The 22,072-nt window shown below is 45.8% G+C and overlaps 1 protein-coding gene and 1 long non-coding RNA gene across 6 annotated transcripts in view; both read right to left on the bottom strand.

Annotated features, from left to right (window-relative positions):
* LOC308573118 overlaps positions 1-22,072 on the bottom strand; it is a 147,279-nt gene that overhangs the window by 39,072 nt on the left and 86,135 nt on the right. The gene's annotated exons all lie outside the window — the stretch shown is intronic.
* Positions 1-22,072, bottom strand: part of PRKAR1B (protein kinase cAMP-dependent type I regulatory subunit beta) — a 109,338-nt gene that overhangs the window by 37,372 nt on the left and 49,894 nt on the right. For all 5 annotated transcript variants that reach the window (XM_081169669.1, XM_081169670.1, XM_081169672.1 and 2 more), the window contains 2 exons: positions 21,080-21,126; positions 10,295-10,453 (listed from right to left, as the gene is read on the bottom strand). In XM_081169669.1, coding sequence (XP_081025795.1) covers positions 10,295-10,453; positions 21,080-21,126 — 206 coding nt within the window. The remainder of the gene's footprint in view (positions 1-10,294; positions 10,454-21,079; positions 21,127-22,072) is intronic.

The following is a 22,072-nucleotide window of genomic DNA, read 5'->3' as shown; positions in this document are numbered from 1 at the left end:
TGGAAATGTGGAGGACTGGACATAGGACCAGGATAGATGATGCTGCCTTTGTAGGATGAATATCACAGGCCTTCACCAGCAGTTAAGCTGAGGGAGACGGATCGAGGCCCTTTCCATTGGCCTTCCTCACCCAACTGCCACTTGGTTCTTCTGCCTCAGCAGTGAGGAGGGGGACCCAACCCTTGCCCTCTTCTGACAGCTGCTCACCTTGGCCTTCCCAGTCTCCTTCCCCTTGTGCTTTTCTTTTCTTTTGTCCTTAATTGCGTCTTTATCGTTTCAGAGCTTAAGCCTGAGGGCAGGGGTGTCTGTTGTTTCTACAGTTTATACAGCACGTAGCAAGCGTAGGTGGCTTTATAAAGAAATAACCACCTGCGCTGAGAAACCATCTCATTTCTTTACCTTTTTTTAAGTGTCATGGCTTCCTGCAAGGAACTCTGGAAAGCTTCTGCAAGAGGGTTCCTTAGCGCACCGCCATATAGTTCCCAGATGCCGGGAACAATAATTAAACTTGTTTGACACTCAAGGATTGTCCCACTGAACACACATACTGCACCAAGACTGTTGATTATGGATTTACATTTATAGCACAGCTTTTCCTCAAAGCAGTTCACGGTGGTAAGCATACGTCTCTCTATTATTATTTTATCCTTGCAACAATCTAGTGCAGCACATTAGGCTGAGAGCTGACCCAAGGCCACATAGCAAAGTTCATGGCTGAGTGGAAATTTGAACCTGAGTCCAGCACTCTAACCACTACACCATACCACCTTGAGTATCATTGCTGGAAGGACCTCTACAGAGAGCCTTGGAGAGCTGTAACCACTGATCTAGCTAGACCATCAGTGCCATCATGCCCATAAGGCAGGGTGAGGCGGCAACCTCCCACGGCGAGGCACCCCCATTCCAACACCCAGCTGTGCCATGGGTCTCCCCAGCCTCTAGGCACAAGGAGAGAGATCTCCCTTCCACTGAGAGGTGTGGCTTTTACCATCTTCTCCTAAAAGGCAAAGCTGGTGCATAGCTCCACCACTGAGCGGGTGTGGGGGGGAATCTATAAACAATCTGCCCCCCTACCCAGTGGGGACAACTCCTCAAGGGCTTATTGAGGAGAAGACCTTATGGAGTTTGCCCCCCTACATTGTGGGAACAACAGTGGGGCATTCCACCTCAGGTGCTATAACACCTTGGGCCACCCCTGTAGACCATTATTGCCTTATTTGAGAAGCTCTCCAGCTCTTCCCTGGAGATAGCAGGGATGGAACATGGTTTGGTACTGAGAACTGGCTTTGGCCTACTGGGTCACTGAAGGCAGCTTGCTTTGTTAGGTCCAGCGGGCCTCTCTGTTTGGGCCCACAAGGATATGTTGGCCTGGCCAAGTCACACCTACCCATCCCACACCAGAACTGATATCATGCATGACATCAGGTGTAGGTTACATAAAGATGCATCTGTGTCAAAGCAGAGTTTGCTCCTGGCAGTCAGCACCTGTGAAATCCCAGGCACGGTGCTTTGCAAGCCCTGGCAATCAGCTGATGGTTACGACTTGCAAACCGAGGCACCTTTGATTTCAACCCACGTGGGCAAAAACTGGTCACTTGGGAGTTCTCCACCCTTGGTCTAGGGCCAATACAGGTCTAGGCTCGCCATGGTTTTAAGCCGTGACAGATTCTGTGGCCCTCTGGCTGTTGCTAAACTACAACTCCCATCATCCCTGACCATCAGGGCTGATGGGAGCTGATATGCAACAACATCTGGACGGCCACCAGTTTCCCATCTCTACTTTAAACAGAAATGCCAGGGATCAGATTCGTGCAAAGCAGATGTTCTTTCGCTGAGTGACAGGCTCAGTAAGATAAGTGCTGAAAAAACACACGGTGTGTGCTCAGGCCTATCTCGCCGGGGTGTTTGCTGCGAACTGCCTTGGCCGGCTCTGACCCTTATCTGACCTCCCCGTCGGATGAACCTGGCTCCTGATCCTGGAGGATGCCTGAGCCCTGGAAATGCTAGACGTTCTAACAACAAGCCCCCGCCAAAGCCTGACAGCTCAGCGTGGGACAGCAAGTGGAAAACTGGACACTGTGCATCCATCCATGTCCTCCTGCAGCAGCGTCCAGGGTGGAAACTTCAACTGGCGCATGCACCCAAGTTGGCGGCTGTGGAAAACCAGGCAGGTGCGTGCCTTGTGGCGATAGGCTTGGAGGGAGGAGGAGGTGGGCGGGCTGGGGAGGGGGAACAAAGGCAGATGGTGCATCTACTGCTCTTTGAAAATGACTGTGGGCGCAGAAGAATTTTAAGAAGCAGTAATCAAGGAGCCAGGCAGGGCTGCACAACCACAGCCTGGAATAGTTTAAAGGAAAAGCAGAGATGGGAAAGCAGGAATTCAGCTTGGAAGGAGGGTGAAAGAATAAAACTGTAACAACAACAGCAAAACTAACCTACAGCTGCTTCCTGTAGGAAAAGACCTTTTGACACTGAAGGGCACTTCCAGACTGTCACTATTTTCAGAGGGGAGGGTTGAATTCAAGTATGCACCTTCTGCAAATGTGGGTGCAACTCAGTTTGCAGAAGAGGAGTTTGCATGGAGATAAGACAAGAGTGAGGAACCTCCAGGTTCTCAGACTATCCCTGTAGTTTTATTTCTATGGTGGCTTCTCTTTCTATCTTTCTGTTGTTTAGACTGATACTTCTCTGAAAGGCACATCTCTGAAATGTACCTGTATGGAGAGTCTGGTCATTTGCAGGCCAAAGTTACAACTTTTGTGTAAGGACATATTTGGCACAGAAGTGGGAGCCTGAGGGTCCCAGACAAGTTCTCCAAGAGTGCTCCTGAAACCTGTGTCTTCTGCACCATTTTGTTCTGGTTCATTGATCCTCTTAAATTCTTCTTTAAGAGATTTGTCTTCTTGACGGCTACATTATATAGCCAATCGAGGATCATGTGGCTAGGGTGATGATGTCATAACTGTTAGAATTCCTGCTCCATGATTGCAGTCATGGGGTTGTTGTCTATCACATGACTCTATATGTTTTGACTCCACAGAGTGGGAAGCGATGGAGACAGGATGTTTGTGTTACTGTGTTCCATGAAGTGGGACTATTGTCCTTTGTTCTTTTGCTCATTGCTGTCTGATGCTAGAGAGAGAGAGAGCCATGTTGCAGTGCTCCGTGTGTGTTTATATGTAAATAAAGTAGATTAGCCAAAATGCTGAGTTGCTGAGGTCTGTTACGCATGATGCACAAACTCTGCGGATCCCTAAGTGTGCCGGTGTCTGTTGGCATCAGTCGCTGTGATGTTTGGGCTGAAGAAAGCTTTTGAAGCTCCCAAACGAGCGACCAGGAGGGAGAGAACATGCCAGTCAGGCATGTGTCTATGGCTAGGTCCTACTCGAGTGTAGGCTGAACTCCTGACAATAACAACGTGTACCAATCATCTTTGGCTATGTGATGACACTTCAAAGTAAGCACAATGCTTTCTGGCCTTTCTCTGAAAGCAGAAACACCATCAGCTTGTTTTTCCAGTCCAATGTAAAAATTATGGCCAAAATGGAGGAACCCATTTCACAGGGCGAATGTTTGCACAAAACACTCACCGTTTTGACACTGTCTTTATAATATGCAGCAATATTACAGTACTGGGGCAGTAGTGGATGAGATTAGAGTGCTGTACTAGGACCTGGGAGACCAGGGTTCAAATCCCCTTTCAGCAATGAAGCCCACGCTGAGTAACCTTGGGCCAGTCACTACCTCTCAGGGTGGTTGTGGAGGACAGGGAAAACCATGTATGCCACCTTGATCTCTCTGGAGAAAAAAGTGGGATATAAATGCTAATAATAATAATAATAAATTGTGCAAATTTAATGTCTCAATGAATCAGTGCACTGCATAAAAGACAGCTGATGAATGAAGAACAGTCTTTAGACTGTGATCCTAAAGCATACTTTCCAGGGAACAAGTACCATTTAACTCAGTGGGACTTACGCTTGGGTATACATGAGAGCAGTATGCTGTTAAACTGACTAGTCCTGAACACAAGTCATTTATTATTATTATTATTATTATTATTATTATTATTATTATTATTATTATTATTATTATTAAATAACCGAATGTGTTAGCAGATCATAAAAAAATAAGATACTTCTAAACCATATGCTGCAGGGTTATCAATAAGATGCATTTTGGAAAACTGGAACTTTGGTATCCAGGCCATTAAAAAAAAAAGAGGCACAAAGATTCAATAGAAAAGAAGAATGCCAAAAAGGGATTTACAGGCAGTGAAGTGAGTCCAGGGTTTGCAACACGATATGGCATCAGGAAAATAAAAGCTGATGCCATTTCGATTAGGTTTTTTTTTTTTGCAAACACACCATCACACAACTGGCCAGGGAGATGACAGTCTCAATCTCTGTGGCTCTGATGTTCCTGCACCTGCGGCCCCATGTTCCATCTGGATGTCTCATTGCCAGAAACATCTCGGCAAACAGAGTTCAGAAGTATTGCTTTAAAAAACCCAGCAGTGATTTATGGGGGGCAGGATAAGCATTTAAAGCTTTGCAGCTTTTCATTCTGTTAAACACCGCACGTCCCGTCCTCCTGCCACCCTTCTCCAAGGCGGACAGCAATCAAGGAAACTTTGGACAAACAAGAGAAGCCAGTGGAAAGTCTTCAGGTATATTTAGAGGGTGAAAATCCCAAAGAGAGGGGTGAACGAGGAACACGTTAAAAAAATTAAATGAAAGCTACACGGCTAGACAGACTGAACTGGAAAAGATTGGGAAATCCACCTGACTCGGTGATCTTTTAGTCGGTGCAAAAAAATAAAATGGTTTTCCATGGAAAGTAATGGTCATTTCTTTAAGCACACAGTGGACAGAACTCTGGCAAATGCACTCTGGTGAGGAAGGGATACCAAACCGCCTGCATGTTGTCAAAAGAGGGTGCCAAATAGATTTGACCTCAGAAGATATCGTGAGAGGCAGAAAACCAAGTTCTCCTCTCAAAATCTGTAAGTGCAGCACAGCCCATCTTCACATGCTCCCCATCCCCTGGGCTTAGGTTGGCCACTAAGGTATTGCCAAAACAAGAGGACGAAAAGGGGCTCATTGAAATTGAAGAAGAAGAAGAGTTTGGATTTGATATCCTGCTTTATCACTACCCAAAGGAGTCTCAAAGCGGCTAATATTCTCCTTTCCCTTCCTCCCCCACAACAAACACACTGTGAGGTGAGTGGGGCTGAGAGACTTCAGAGAAGTGTGACTAGCCCAAGGTCACCCAGCAGCTGCATGTGGAGGAGCGGGGAAGTGAACCTGATTCACCAGATTACAAGTCCACCGTTCTTAACCACTACACCACGATGGCTCCCTAGTCTCCCAGATCCTAGTCTGACACTCTAACCACTGCATGACCACACTGGTAATCCCTCCTCTCCAGCTAGAGTATGAGGGGGCACTCCTGCTTAGAAGGTCCTCATAGCCATTTCACCTTTTTCAACTCCAGGGTTCTGTGACTTTTAAGAATGAGACAGCAAATGCAGTTGTTTGGGGGCAACACCAACCAGCCCTCCCAGTCTCCCCATTCCTTCTGGTAATCTGGAGCAGGCCCCTGGCCCTCTTGACCAAGTTTCTTTTTATCATTTCCAGTAAAAACAAAACAAACAAAACCCCTTGCTTTTACCAAGCATCTAAAGCAACAACAACTAGAGAAGTTCTGTCCAAAAGACATAAATCCTTACATCGTAAATTCATTTAAAAAAAACAACAACTGCATAAAGCAATCCCAAACAGCGGACCAGCCATTTCCAAAATGCTTGGCAGTGGAAAGAATGGTATAAATAATAACACTGCGTTGCTTATGCAGCCCAAACAGTGCCACCCATGCAGAGGCTGGAGCCATCAACGAAGTTTGCAAAAGCAGTGGAGGGGGAATTTGGAGAGGAACCCCTGCTTCACCACCACCACCACCACCACCAATATATACATTGCAGGGGGCTGGACTAGATCGCTCTTGTGGCCCCTTCCAACTCTACAATTCTACAATTCTACAAATTTTGTAAACAATGCTTGGCTGGAGAACTACATTGCAAAATTCAGATAATTGCTAATTTCAATGCAGGGGGGCGGGGGTGGGCTATGTTTCCCATATTGTTTCAGAAAGTATGAATTTGAGAGATTTGCCTTTAAGTAAGAACTGCATTGAAGCCCTCCCCTGTCCCTGTCTATCACATAAGAATGTACAAAGAGCCTGCAGGATCAGACCAATGACCTATCTAGTCCAGCATCTTGTTCCTACAGTGGCCAGCCATATGCCCATGGAAAGCCCAAAAGGAGGACTTGTATGAATAGTCCTTCCAGCAGATTCACGGGACAGATATTATGGGCTGTCCCGTGAATCCGCTGGATGAAATAGCGGAAGAACGTTGCCTCAGGAGAGTGAGGAAAATTCTCAGGGATGATTCACACCCTGGCCGGCATTTTCTGGATCTCCTGCCCTCGGGCAGAAGATATAGAAGCATGATTAGTTGCGCCAACAGGGTAAAGAACAGCTTCTATCCATGGGCTGTTAGGCTGCTGAATGAAAAGATAGCAACAGGGCAACTGACTTTCGGGTTTGGTGGGCGTGCGTCAGTAAACGAGGGGAATGAAGACTAAGAGAGCTGAGTGGGGGGGGGTGCTTGTGTAATCTCACTGTATACAAGTTGTACAAGTGACAATAAAGTATTTCAATTTCAATTTCAATTCAATTTTGATTCCAAAGCACACAACAAACCACCTAGTCCCATCAACTCCACCCTCTGTGGTATCTCCTTTTCTTCTCCTCCAATCCGCTCTCCCCCTGGCTTGGTTCCCTCTCTGCATCTCATTCTCTCACTCCGGGTTTCCTTTTGCCTCCTCTCCCCTGTTCCCTCTCTCCATCCTCAGAACCCCCTACATCTGTGCTAACAGGAGTTGAGGGGCTGCTTCCTAGAAAGCTGCGCCTTGAATTTGGGAGCTCAACCAACTGAAGCCAGGAGAATGGGGAGAGCAGGCCCAGGTTGCAAATAAGAAGGCGGATCCTGGCAAGCGGGGAGCTGGCTTGAGGTCCCAGTGTGAAGCCCTAGTTAATTCTTATGTAAGCCTGATATTGAATTATGCTTAGAATGGAACATTCTTAGCAGAGCACAAAACAGTCTGTGCGCACACAGCCGCTGAAACAAACGCGTTGCTGATCATGAAACCAAAATACTTCAAAAGACCCTGGCACTATCCGTTCCACGGCGCTAAGTAGAGTTGCAGCAATGGGTTTGTTTTACATCTGAGGGTTTGTTATTCACAGAATCACAGAGCTGAGAGTTTCTGGGGGCAGGAGGAATTTTTAAAATGTTCTCAAATCCTGAATTCTTTTGAAGAGCGGCTGGCAAAAACAGGGTTTTGGAACCACGTTTCTGAAAAGTGTTGAAGGATTGTTATTTTTTAAGCATATTAATTTTAAAGATTTCTAAACCACTCTTCTTCACCCTCCTTCAGCTTTGGCAGACTCAGTCGGCTGTATACAATGCACAGAGTAGACCCACTGAAATGAATGGACATGAGTGGTTCATTCATTTCAGTGGGTATGCTCTGCATAGAACTTAGTTGGATAAATCCCAATATTATTTATATGTTTGACAGCTTCAAGTTGAGGAAACAGTACTGATAGTTTGTGGAGAGAGACTAGCTGACTAACTTGCATTAGTCATGAAGGATGTCCCAATAAGGAAACGTACTCAATCATCCTCAGGGCTGCCTTGCAGATGTGGAGTTGTATGTACGCTACTGGTTATTACACACACACTCAAAAAAAGAGCCCCGCAAAGGTATTCTGGCCATGAATACATGACTCCTGGATGGATTAGTCAGATGCCCAGTGCGGTAAGTAGCAGGGCCCCCTCAGAGAAGTTATGGCTGACAAGAAAAGTGTTGCACAACATGCTCCATTTGATCTCTCTAATCAACAGCAATAAGTATTTCCCACCTACTGGGTGAGAAAGTGAGTAAAAAAGGAACTAGTAGGAAAAGGGATGGGGGGAAGACCTACTGACTGAGCGGTAGTTTGGGGAGGATGATTAATCAATTTAGAAATGATAGTGGGCGTACAAATTTTAGGAAGAGGTGATGGAGGAAATTTCTGAAATAATAGGTGCGCTGGTGCCTTGAAACCCAAACTGTCTTTTATCCATTTGTGATGGGTTGACTGCGGACTTAATATGTAAGCCACTTACAATTTGTCTGTTAGTAGCTGCTGGCTTAGCCACATCTCAAGGCTGGCTTGGCCAAGTGGCTGATATAGGACATGGAGCCAGGATGTATACAAGGACCCAGGGAAGAGGGATGGGGGCTAGCAAAGGCTACACCAAGTCCTGCTATCTACCTGCTCATTGTGCAAAAACTCACTTAAAGGACCCCTGACCATTAGGTCCAGTCGTGGCCGACTCTGGGGTTGTGGCGCTTATTTTGCTTTATTGGCCAAGGGAGCCGGCGTACAGCTTCCGGGTCATGTGGCCAGCATGACTAAGCCACTTCTGGAGAAACAGAGCAGCGCACCGAAACGCCGTTTATCTTCCCGCCGGAGCGGTACCTATTTATCTACTTGCACTTTGACGTGCTTTCAAACTGCTAGGTTGGCAGGAGCAGGGACTGAGCAACGAGAGCTCACCCCGTCATGGGGATTCGAACCGCCGACCTTCTGATCAGCAAGCCCTAGGCTCTGTGGTTTAACCCACAGCGCCACCTGTGTCCCAAAAATTCACTTATCCACACATAATTATGCCCAAACGTCACTATAAGTACCGCAGATTCAGATATCCAAACATTGGGAGTTTGCCCACTTCCTTATTTCCTTGCTTGTTTCTGCTTTGCTGGTGAACGGCAGCCATTTTGGGGCAGAAACCATGCAGGAAATGAGCAAGATTAGACAAAACAGAGAACAGAAGGGATCGGACAAATCAGTGTTTTCCTTGGGCTGCAGCCACTTTAGGGGAAAAGCATTGGGGAAAAAGGGGAGAATCGGACAAATCCCAAATCATAAATATTTCCATAGGAAACAATGGAAGTCGTAGACTTGTTATGTGAACATTTGCCTAATAAACGATTTCCCGGCAAACGTTCACATAACAAGTCTACAATTTCCACAGAACACGTATACTGTAAGTGGGACCTGTGTGTATATAAATGCTGGAGGAAACAACAGGCAGAGAGGAAGGGGGGAGGTCTTAAAAAAAGAGGGTTGGAAGAACAAAAAAGTGGGGCTGAAGAGGGATAACCCTTTGTGGCCCAAAAGCAGCATATAAATAAACCATAACGAAACATAACATTTCACTTGGCTCCATCAGTATACAAATTTAATAAATAAACCCGGCAAATTGGTGAGGCAGCAAAGCCCTCTCCGTCGGCCTGGCTGGACCAACCACCATTGGGCTCCTCCTCTCCCAGGAATGCCCCTATTACCGTTTGCAGTACACCCCATGTTCTCTAGCGCAGCTATTATAATGGCAGGCAGGGTGTTCTGTGGGGAGAGGAAGGACTCTCAATGGATGAGGATAAGGCAACATCAGCCCTTCCAACTGGCCGGCAGTATGGAGTCTCTGGATTGGCCAAGTGTAGCCTAAGTACTATGGGCTGGGCTTTCAGTCTCCACTTGCTCAGTAAAGCTATACAGTGGTACCTCGGGTTACATACGCTTCAGGTTACAGACTCAGCTAACCCAGAAATAGTACCTCGGGTTAAAAACTTTGCTTCAGGATAAGAACAGAAATCGGGCTCCGGCAGCTCGCCGGCGGCAGGAGGCACCATTAAAGTGGTGCTTCCGGTTAAGAACATTTTCAGGTTAAGAACGGACCTCCGGAACGAATTAAGTACTTAACCCGAGGTACCACTGTACTTGCTGATCTTCAGCTTCCAGCTTCCCACTACTTCCATCCTTTTTGCAACTTCCAGGCTTAGATTTGGGTTTGGCCGCCCACGACGTGACCCCAGCCAAGTCCTGACCGTTTTCCTGCTGGCTACTTTTCTGGAGGCAAAAGGGGAAGGCTGGAAGCATCTCACTTCTCATAAAGACAATATGGGATGGTGCATTCTGTTTACAGTGCCTTTCTCTCCCACAGTAGAAACCCATGCACTGCTGTTGATTTTCCAAGCAGAGCAGACACCAAACCCTCAATTTTCAAAACCTTTAACCTCTGTTGTAAAACACTAAAGCACCATATGGGTTTACGGCATCCGTAAAGGAACCAGTGAAATAGCAGCAATAACTTAGGCAAATAATTAGGTTTTAAACCCACCATTAGAATGCGCCTGTAGCTGTCCCTGTCGATACCCCAAAGCTTGAGGTCTGTCTTGGCTTTAACCGTTGCAGCTCTTGGCGTTCCGTAGATGAGGGCGAGTTCTCCAAAGCTTCCTCCTTCTCCAATGCTGGTGACCCATTCTCCGTTCACATACACCTGCCAGTGAGAGAAAAAAACAATGTGAGCATCAGTGATAGCTCAGTTGGTTAGAACACAGTGCTGATAACGCCAAGGTTGCAGATTTGATTCCCGTATGGGGCAGCTTCATATTCCTGCATTGCAGGGGGCTGGACTAGATCAGGGGTCAGCAAACTTTTTCAGCAGGGGGCTAATCCACTGTCCCTCAGACCTTGTGGGGGACCAGACTATATTTTTTGGGGGGGGAAATGAACGAATTCCTATGCCCCACAAATAACCCAGAGATGCATTTTAAATAAAAGCACACATTCTACTCATGTAAAAACACCAGGCAGGCCCCACAAATAACCCAGAGATGAATTTTAAATAAAAGGGCACACTCTATTCATGTAAAAGCACACTGATTTCCAGACTGTCCGTGGGACGGATTTAGAAGGCGATTGGGCCGGATCCGGCCCCCGGGCCTTAGGTTGCCTACCCATGGACTAGATGATGATGATGATGATGATGAAAACAATTTTATTATTTATACCCTGCCCATTTAGCTGGGTTTCCTCGGTGTCCCTTCCAACTCTACAGTTCTATGATTCTATGATAAGAATAATTCATCAGTGTTAACTTAAACATATATAGAAGGGGGGACCCCGGGCCTGGCAATCAAATGTGGCCCTCCAGGCCTTTCTATGTGGCTGTCATAACTCCCATCAGGCCACACCCTTCACTGGCTTTGTTTGGTACCCAGAACGTTTTGGCCTGCCTGGAATGTGTTCCTGAGCTCTGATGATGCCCCTTACTTTCCCAGATGGAGGCTAGAGAAGGGTGTGTGTGCAGAGGTCAATGTACAAAGGAAACGTTTACATTCATTTCTCTGCCAACTTTTGACATGGACTGAAGAGGAATGGTGGAGATGGCCTCCCCCTTCTCCTGAACCTTCCTGAGAAGAGGAAGATGGTATAGATTTACAACGGTGGTTTGCAGAGGGTCACAGCTCAGAGATAGAAGAGGGGCAAAGCTGGGAAATAACGGGAGAAGCGGAGCAGGAACAGCTGGCTGACACATTGTCGCTAGAGAGCATTCCAGACCCCCCCCTTCTCCCAGAACACGGAGAGCAATGAAAGTAGGGGAGCAGAGAGCCCAGAGGCAATTGTCCCTAAGCAGACACCGTAAGGGGGGTGGGGCTGTTGACGGCGGAGAAGGGAAGGGGGGAAGATATTACTCGAAGCAACGCCATTATCCAAGAGACAGCATTTCTACGGCTCTCTCTGTGAATATTGAATAAAAGACTTGGTAAGAGCTTTTTGTCTTTCCATTACTGTCAGCCTGCCGTGAGGGAGGGGGGTCGGATTCCCTAAAGCCTGACAGCAGCCCTCAGAACGCTGCTCAGAAGAGAATGTGGCCCTTGGCCTAATTCCCCCCCCTCCGCCCCACCCAATGTATAGTAGCATAGGCTTTCTCATGTGTTATCCAAAGAAGATTGACAATTGCAAGAAATAGATTCAAACGAGAAAGGGCAATAAGAGATTCAGACCATTGCCTAACCAATGTCAAGCGTTTATCCTTCCAACTTCAATATCCATTTTCTCTTAATCCCCACACCATAGGAATATAATTTGCGAATGTCTGCGAATATCACAGATTTTTCCAAAACAGAACCCCTGGTTACCCTTAACTAAATTGGTTTTATTGAGTTAAGGGCAACAAGGGGCAAAAGATAGTGGACCCATTTGAGAAAAAAATTGAGGAAAATCTTTATTGATGACACAAGTGTAAAGGATAATGCCTCCTCCTTCCCCATCCTTGATGTACACTAGACTATGGGACTTCTGAGTTATCTCTTCATCTCACAACCCTGTAAAGAAGAATTTTGTAATGGAAAACCTAAAGGGGGCAGAACGTATTGAGATTATCTTTATGTATAGCTATTGAGCTGTACAAAGCCTGTTATATTAATAACTTACCCTTTGTATCTGTTTTGTTTTTTTAATTTGAATTTTCAAGCAAGTTTAATACACATATTATTATTTTTTCTAAAAACCCCAATTTAGGAACTTAGTTGAAGGGGAAATGACTGTTCTTCCAAAATACACGTTGCAAAATGCACATTCCAAAAAATAGCTGTCTCCCTCACATGCTATGGGTCTCTGGAAGTCAACAGTCCAGAAACAATAGCTGAGCCATTTCCTTACAGAGTCACTAAAAACAACCGCAGTGATTGGTGGAACAACCTGCTTTGCGGACAGAATTTCAAGTCTTCTTGCTTTTAGTACAAGAGCTGCATTTGCTCTTTGAGTTTCCAGCTCCCTGTGGTGTGTTGGCATCTGAGGGTTTCCCCCAGCGCACCCTCTTTGTAGAGTCTGGCGTGCACAGAACCAAGGGGCAGGGCTGTCACTGTCTTCCTTTTTCTGTTTCGGCAATACTGTCGGACTTGAAAGGAGAGGAGAAGGTAGCTGCAAGGAAGTTTGCAGGAAAACACCACCATTGTGAAACTCAAAAGAAATCCAGCACGGAACAGGGGAGAGATCTTACATAAAAGGGATGCCTTCCTCTCCCCCACCGCACGCCTCTGCTTTATAAACTTCATTAGCAAAGTGGAATTCAAGCAATTGCTGGGGCCGCAGGCACACAGGAAGTTGCTTTATACTGAGTCAAATTTTTGGTCCATCTAGCTCCCTACTGTCCACACTGATGGACAGTAGCTCTCTGAGGTCCAGCACAGGGGCCTTCTGGAGGCTCCCTCATTGCAGGAAGGGAGGTTACAGGGAACCAGGCAGAGGGCCTTCTTAGTAGTGGCGCCCGCCCTGTGGAATGCTCTCTTGTCAGATGTCAAGGAGATAACCTACTCCACAAGCTTCCATTGACAACCGAGGGTAGCGCTGTATCAGGAAGCTTTTAATATTTGATGTTTTGTTATGTTCTTTTATTTTACGTTGGAAGCTGCCCAGAGTGGGCAACAAATTAAAATACAGAATAATAATAATAATAATAATAATAATAATAATAATAATAATAATAATTTATTTATACCCCCGCCCATCTGGCTGAGTTTCCCCAGCCACTCTGGGCGGCTCCCAATCAAGTGTTAAAAACAATACAGCATTAAATATTAAAAACTTCCCTAAACAGGGCTGCCTTCAGATGTCTTTTAAAGATAAGATAGCTGCTTGTTTCCTTCACATCTGAAGGGAGGGCGTTCCACAGGGTGGGCGCCACTACTGAGAAGGCCCTCTGTCTGGTTCCCTGTAACATCACTTATCGCAATGAGGGAACAGCCAGAAGGCCCTTGGCGCTGGACCTCAGCGTCCGGTCAAAACGATGGGGGTGGAGACGCTCCTTCAGATTTACAGGACCAAGGCCGTTTAGGGCGTCAAAGGTCAGCACCAACACTTTGAATTGTGCTCGGAAATGTACTGGGAGCCAATGCACAGAACACAGGAAAACATCAAACATTAAAAACTTCCTGATACAAGGCTGCCTTCACATGTCTTTTAAAAGTCAAATAGTTGTTTATTTACAGTGCTACTTTTCTAGAAAAAGCAGTGCCATGAACACCTCTTAGAATGGCAATGGCGACCACCTGAGAGGAGCCAGAACTGAGTTCTGGTGAGTTCCATCTAAAATAAAAAGAGCACAGTTTATTTCCCTGACGTCTGATGGGAGGGTGTTCCACAGGGCAGGAGCCACTGCCAAGAAGGCCCTCTTCCTGGTTTCCTGTAACTTCACTTCTTGCAATGAAGGAACCACCAGAAGGCCCTTGGAGCTGGACCTCAGTGTCTGGACTGAGCAATTGGGGTAGCTATGCTTCTTCAGGTATACAGTGCCAAAGCCATGTAGGGCTTTAAAGGTCAGCACCAACATTTTGAATTGTGCTCAGAAACCACCCTTGCTCCCTTCTCTAATGACCAAGAAGGAGCGCATAATGCAGCTGTCTGGACGTGTTGTAATTCTCCAGCAATGTGAACTTAAGAACCTGCATTCACTTCCCCAATAAAAATGTCATTTTCTAATATCAGCCTCAGAAATGAGGTGGGAAAGTGTGTTTTGGGGGTTAGAGGAACTAACACAAATGACCGGAGTGTTTGAAACAGGAAGACACTGTACTCAAAGTTTAAAACCTCAGTGCTAGGCCAGACATGACACAGTAAATTTTGTTTTCGCAATGATGACAAAGTGTATTGATGATACATGGCCCTGTCATCCTGTCCTCTGGGCTGAAAGTTCAGCCACGCTAAGTTTACTTGCAAATCTGCCTTTTTGGGGGGAGGAAGAATGAAACATTGTCCACGTGGAAGAAGTCTATTTAAGGTCCCAGCTTATTTTAGCCTTCTGGTTTCCTGAGAAAGAATGAAGAAAGGTGAAAAATATCAACCAAAAGGAGCACTCCCTCCCCCACATACACCCAGAGACAGGGTGTGAGGGAAAGTTTTAAGAAATCTGCTTCTTAAGAGATGAAAAGGACACATGCACACCAATTTAAGTAATGTAAGAAACCAAATTTGTTATTTGGAGTAGAGCTGTGTTGGGTTCAGTGGTAAAGCACATGATTTGCATGTATTAAGCCTGAGGTTCAGTCCTTGGCTTCTCTATTTAAATGGGTCTTGGGGGAACCTCTGTCTATGATATGGGAGAGCCATTTATTGCCAGTCAAAATGCTGGACTAGACCAAGGCAGGATAAAAAAATATATATCTGACAATTTTGTTCTTTCAATTTATCTCCCCTATCCTGCCACAATCTGCAGCAATTTATCATTAGTGTCTTCCTTTTAATCCTCATGAAAATTCATCGGCATTTTTAGTGCGAATTTCTCTGAATAGGCACATTTTTGCAAAGCAATGTTACCCAAACATAATGCATTTTTTAATTAATTTATTTTTTGCAGGTCATTTTCACCAACATGTGCATTTTTATGCACAATTTACTCTAATGTGTGCATTTGGGCACACATGACCTGGGGTGGAGAATGGCATTGCAAAACTCGGAGAAGTGCAAATTTCAAAGGATGGTTTGCTTCGGTTTGCATAGTGTCTGGAAAGCATAAATTAGGTAGGTTCACCTTTAAATGCAAACTGAATCAGATTTCTCCCCCTTCCCACCCCTCTGTGACTCCAGCTACAAAGGCTGTTCCTGCAGCTGCCCAGAGGCTCCCAGGGTGGGGTCTTGTTTAGCTGCTGTAGCTGGGGGCAATGTTTAGTTTTGGTTAAGGCGTATTATTTTTGCTGCTATTTCAGTGGGTTGGGTTTTTAAATTTTTTACTTCTGTTGTTAGCATTAGTATGAATAATTTGTGCATTGTTCAATCTAAGTGTATATCTATTTAGATGCTTTGATTAGCCTATTAATACTCATGCCCGTGGCTATTTAAACTTTGCTATGCCTTGCAACTTAAACGTTGAGGAAGGTTTATATTTTGTTATGTAAACTCTGGTGATGTAGTGAGCTGCTCTCATAGATTCATAGAACTGTAAATTTGTAAGGGACCTGAAGGGTCATTTAGTCCAGCCCAGCCATCAAACCTCTGCTTTAAAAACTCAGATGAAGGAGAGCCCACAGCCTCCTGAGGAAGCCCGTTCCAATGTTGAACAGTAACTCCTTGTCTCCTCTTTTCCCGGCTAAAATACCCAGCTACTTCGACCGTTCTTCATATGGTGTGGTTTGTACTGTAGTTATACAAGCAAACAGTTGATGGTGATGATGAAAAAGAAGAGAGTGAGAGGTGATATGATATAGATTCAAAAATCTAAAGGGCTGCCACATGGAAGATGCAGCAAGCTTGTTTTCTCCTGTGCCAGGGGGTTGGACCTGAACCAATGGTTTCAAGTTATAAGAAAAGAAATTTCAGCTCAAAATCAGGAAGAACTTTCTGACCGTAAGAGCTGTTCTACAGTGAAACGGCTAAGCATTATTTTCTTTTTATGCAGGGAAGAAAAGGGGGAAAGAGCAAGGCTTGTAAAATGAAAGTAACCAACAGGAAGGAGGTTTATATTTGGAAATATAGATCTGGAACTCCTCCCCCCCCATCAAAAACACACACTTTGGAGCAGGTACTTTCAGAGGGTGTTTTTTTTCTGGAAGCCCATCATTTATGTTTCACCAGATACGTTTAGGCAGGTCGCCAGGCTTCATGAGGAAGCGATGCGACTGTCTGACCACCAAGACGGAAAGAGACTTAAGCTGCTCCTCTATCTAGATTTTCTGGATTCAGAGACTTTTGAATGTGAATAAACAAGGTGACTGGAAGATCAATTGTAATAGCAAAGTAGCAGGCTTCCTAGGGATGGAAATGGGGATGCAACAGGATCTGACTGCCCCCCCTACACACACACACACACACACACACACACACACACACACACACAGTGCAGTCTTTCTCTCCTCTTTCCAGGGCAACCCAGGACTCAAAAGAACATGGTCAATGGATCATTCTGAGTAAAAGCCAAGGGCAGCTCATTTAAACATATGCAAATCAGGCTTAGCGGAAAAAGTTAACCTATGTATGTACGCAGGCGGAATACTGTCAAGAAGAACAACAACATTTTTATTCACAGTATTATGTGAGTAATAGCATCCAGTTGCGAGAGGGGCCAGTGTCAGCAGTTCAAGTGAAGCCAAGCTGTTATGCAGTGTGGTGTAGAGGTTAGAGTGTTAGACTAGGACCTGGGAGACCAGGGGAAGAATTCAACATCACACTAAGGCAAATGTGTTTCATCAGAAGGCTAGATGGAATGATTCCCCCCTCTCCTTTCCAAGCATGGTTATGGGGGGCCCTCCCCCCCCCCGCTGATTAGAGGTACATGGGGGGCAGAGAGGGAGGCAAGCACCATTCTGCAAACATATGAGACTCTTGCAGATGGAGTTCGTTAGGGCTCAAATCCCCACTAGGTCATGAAGCTTTCTGGGTACCTAAGACCAGATTGAATTATGGTGCTGGAGGAGACTCTTGAGAGTCCCATGGACTGCAAGAAGGTCAAACCTCTCCATTCTTAAGGAAATCAGCCCTGACTGCTCACTGGAAGGATAGATCCTGAAGCTGAGGCTCCAATACTTTGGCCACCTCATGAGAAGAGAAGACTCCCTGGAAAAGACCCTGATGTTGGGAAAGATGGAGGGCACAAGGAGAAGGGGACGACAGAGGACGAGATGGTTGGATAGTGTTCGCGAAGCTACCAGCATGAGTTTGACCAAACTACGGGTGGCAGTGGAAGACAGGAGTGCCTGGTGTGCTCTGGTCCATGGGGTCACGAAGAGTTGGACACGACTAAACGACTAAACAACAACAAGACCAAATGCTCTCTTTCAGCCTAACCTACCTCTCAGGGTTGTTATGAGGTTAAAATGAAGAGAAGGAGGAGCATATACACCACCTTTAGCTCCTTGGAGGAAAGGTGAGAGAGAAATGGATGCATGGATGGATGGGTGGATGGATGTATCCTAGATCAGGCTGTTTGTCCATCTAGTCCAGGAGAACGAACACATGGTGCTTGTCTTATACTGAGTCAGACCACTGGTCCATGTAGCTCAGTACTGTTTTCACAGACTGGCAGTGGCTCCCTAGGGTCTCAGGCAGCGGCTATTCCTAGCCCTACCCGGAGATGCTGTTGTTTGAACCTGAGACCTTCCGTAGGCAAAACATGTGGTCTATCACCAAGATATGGCCCACTCTGCACAATGCTGACAGATGACAGCCACACAGAGTGGCAACAGCTCAGCAGCATAGTATATGCTCAGGATCCATCCCTGCAATGTGTAGTTTGACCAGTGGTCACATCCGCACTGTCCGTTTAAAGCTCAGGGCTTTCCCCCAAAGAATCTTGGGAACTGTAGTTCATTAAGGGTGCTGGGCATTGTAGTTCTGTGAGGAGAAAACCAGAGCTTCTGGGGTAGTTTTATTTTTATTAGGGTAGTTTTAGTTTTATTATGGGGTGTGCTTAAATATGGATGGGGTGTGCGCAGTGCCAGATTTACGTATAAACTAAACAGGGTATAGCTTAGGGTCCCACTCTCTTGGGGGCCCCCAAAAAAATTAAAGGGAAAAAACCTGGATGTACATTTCCAAAATATAAGATAAAAAACAAATAAAATAAAACCTACATACAGCAACGGTGATTTGTGTTGTGTAGGCTCCTATTTTGTTATGTGCAGATGGGTTTAGATACCTATTAGGTCCATAAATTACCATATAGCATATATCCAACACAAAAAACAGTGGCAATTTGTTGTTGACAAAGGACAGCTGGACATATAAAGGGCCCCATTACCTTCAGTAGCTTAGGGCCTCATCAAAGCTAAATCCGGCCCTGGGTGTGCACAGCCTTAGGTTCAGCAAGAGATGGAGTCTGTGGGGATGAGCTGAAGGCTTTGTAGAAAGTGCACTTTTTTGAGGAGATAGGTAGCCGTGTTGGTCTGTCATAGTCAAAATAAAAAAAATCCTTCCAGTAGCACCTTAAAGACCAACTAAGTTAGTTCTTGGTATGAGCTTTCGTGTGCATGCACACTTCTTCAGATACACTGAAACAGAAGTTGACAGTGTATCTGAAGAAGTGTGCATGCACACGAAAGCTCATACCAAGAACTAACTTAGTTGGTCTTTAAGGTGCTACTGGAAGGAATTTTATTTTTTTTGAGGAGAGTTTTGGAGGCGGCTAGTGGCAGTAGACCTTGAGAGAAGGAGCAAATGTGCACCGTTTCTTAGCATGCACAATTTGACCTGCCTTGGCACAGGATCTGGGGGTACCTAGGTGCCAGATTTTGATGCCTGTCCCCTTACTGCAGGGCAGAATAGATACCCGGCCATGCTCATGCCTCCGCAAGCCTGTTGGCTGCTAAGGTGCCACTAAGTTTTAAAAATAAAGCCAACGTTACCACACATCTATAAACACTGCAGTTGTGATAATTGTCAAGTGTTGCCTCTCCTCCTTGACCTGCCGATGTGGCATTGCTACCTTCCTTGATAGGAACAATGAGTCACACGGATTTCCTGAGGAGTGACTTTCGGAGTGTGAGGTTTTCGATTCCGAACAATGCCAATTAGACGGTCCCCTGACACAAACAAGCACTTTTTTAAAAAGAAGAAGAAGATGCCTCTCACTAAAATAACTGCAAGGAGCTGCTGGGCAGCTTAAAATACACCGCTTGCTTCTTGAAATAGAAGAGGGATGGGAAGAGACTTTCCGCATCAGATAACCTGATCCCTGCGTCCCTAAGATTAGCCAGTACTGAAATAAGCCACACACACACACACACACACACACACACACACACACACACACACACACACATCACATTTCCAAAGCTTACTTTTAAAAACTACAAAGAGGATTTCAAAACAACAACCTCAAGCATCTGATATTCTAGATGATTGTTAACAGCAGCAACAAACACCCACCAGGTTCTGCAACAAAAAATTGCAGAGTGGAATGCTCCCTGGTTGGCATTCCATCTACTCCATTGTGTTCCCTTCCCTTCATTTTTTTAAAACAGCCCATCATCATCTCATGGCCTCTGGGCATGTTCTGTACATCATGGGATTTTGGGATTCTTGCCCCCACAAAAAAATTAAAAAGGACCACTCTCCTGAATCTATTGATGCTTGCTCTAGACTGGAGAGGGTTAAGGGGATCTCTGCTTGTATCTCAACGTCATCCCTTAACAGATGCACAATCCAGCCTCTGTGTGTGTGTGTGTGTTTCTAAAGTTCCTAAGCTGGTTTCCCTATCTGCAATGCTATCTCCCTGAATGGCATGGGACAGAACTTTCGCGTACCCAGGCATCTATACAGCCAGGACGAATCTCGCATCTGCTTGATGAAAGGGCTCCCTTTGCAAGCACTTCCAATTCAAGGTTTAGCCCTTCGGGAGCAAGTTCTGAAGAGCACAGTGAGATTCCTGAAGATGAAACTATCAGCCCGAGGCTGCCGCTCTCGTCCTCTATGGGAAGAGGCAAGCTACACGTAAACTAAACTGGGTGATTACCGAAAATAGTCTGCTCTCCTTTCTCACGGCCCCTCGGGTGCATTCCATCTTGATAGCCTTCCATCTCGATCATCCAGTGGCAAAATGTCTTGCCTACAGGTGTGGTTAATATGGCTTCTAAAGTAATTTGTTTGCATATGATACCCCATTAACCTACTTCACGCGGACAAATAAGCTTGGCTCACGAACTGTGCCGCATGGGAAAATTGCTTCTTGCAAGCCAAGTCAGCCCCAAAGAGCTGCTCCCTTTCGGACTAGAACCTATCGTGGAAGCAAGGTTTTTAAAACTGAGCTGGGTGGACATATGGGAAGAGGAGAAGTATTTTTTAGGGCACGATGACTTAGTTTGAACATAATACGAATGGCTCATCCACACTGAAGTTAAATGTGCCTTTGAAATTGCTTCTCTCTCTCTCTCTCTCTCTCTCTCTCTCTCTCTCTCTCTCTCTCTCTCTCTCTTACAGGAGCTACACAATGTCCAGCACATGCAAGTGCAACACTTTGTCCCTGCAGACATGCCAAGGATGACTGGAGCCACTGCCAGTCAGTGTAGGCAATACTAAGTGGACCAGGAGGTCTGAGTATAAGGCAGTTTTTTTTCTGTTCCCGAGGTAGCATGAATAAGATCTGAAGGGAAACCACAAAATTCCATCAGGTAAGAGGTGAATTCGCACTTACATCCACTTCTCCTTGGTCGATTACGTAGAAGTTGTCTCCTTCGTCTCCTGCAAGGAAACAAAAACAAGTTTTGATGGTTTTCACAAACCGTTTCCAAAATTGAGACAGCAGACTCTCACGCAGACTCATGGAACCAGGCAAGAGCTCCCATTTCCAACTTGTGTATTTGCTAATTTCAAAATACCACCTTATATATTCATGATCAACAGGATATCGCTGGAAATTAAAGTATTCCTGCATTTTACTGCATAGCCATCTGGCAAGTAAGCGCATGACATGATGAACTGCCAAGTATATTAACTCTCATTAACACATCTTCAATTTCAGCTTTCCTTATTAATTCTGTTTCTAGCAAAGATACTCAGGCAGCTTTTCTCAAGTGAATTCAGGCCAGCACTACAGAAAGCTCGTGTTTAGAGTGCCAGACCTAGGACCTGGGAGGCCAGGGTTGAAATTCTCACAGAGCCCTGAAGCTCACTGGGTATTCTTGGGCCAATCCTTGCCTCTCAGCCCAATCTGCCAGGGTTGTTGTGGAGAATAAACGTGAAGGCGGAGAATCGTGAACACTACCTTCAGCTCCTTGGAGAAGGAGGTGGGATGTAAATGCAATAAATAAATAAAATTAATAAATACATGTGTCAGGGGTTTAGGAGCAGAGGCAAGGGCAAGGGAGGAAACAGAGAGCGAAGGGGAGGAGGCAGAAGAAAAGATGAGTGATGACGACGACCCGAGATCTCCGAGCCTTTCCAGTGAATCAGAGGATTCACAGAAAGGAGCACCAGTGGCCAGGGCAAGGGGGGAGTTTAGGGGGGCACCCCAGGAAGATAGAGCCAGAGGGGACTCAGAGGAGAGCAGTTGGAAATCGGGACCAGCGTCACCGCTAGGGAGCAGGGAGGAGGAAGGGAGCCAGGGGGCAAGCGCTGGCAGCTCACCACAGGAGGGAGGGCATGAGTCAGGAGTGGCCACACCTCCATCGGGGAGCGAAGAAACGGT

The sequence above is a fragment of the Podarcis bocagei genome (assembly GCF_964188305.1).
Source record: "Podarcis bocagei genome assembly, chromosome: 14".
Lineage (NCBI taxonomy): Eukaryota > Metazoa > Chordata > Lepidosauria > Squamata > Lacertidae > Podarcis > Podarcis bocagei.
Note: the sequence above shows the minus strand (reverse complement) of the source record. Positions and strands in the feature narration are given on the sequence as shown.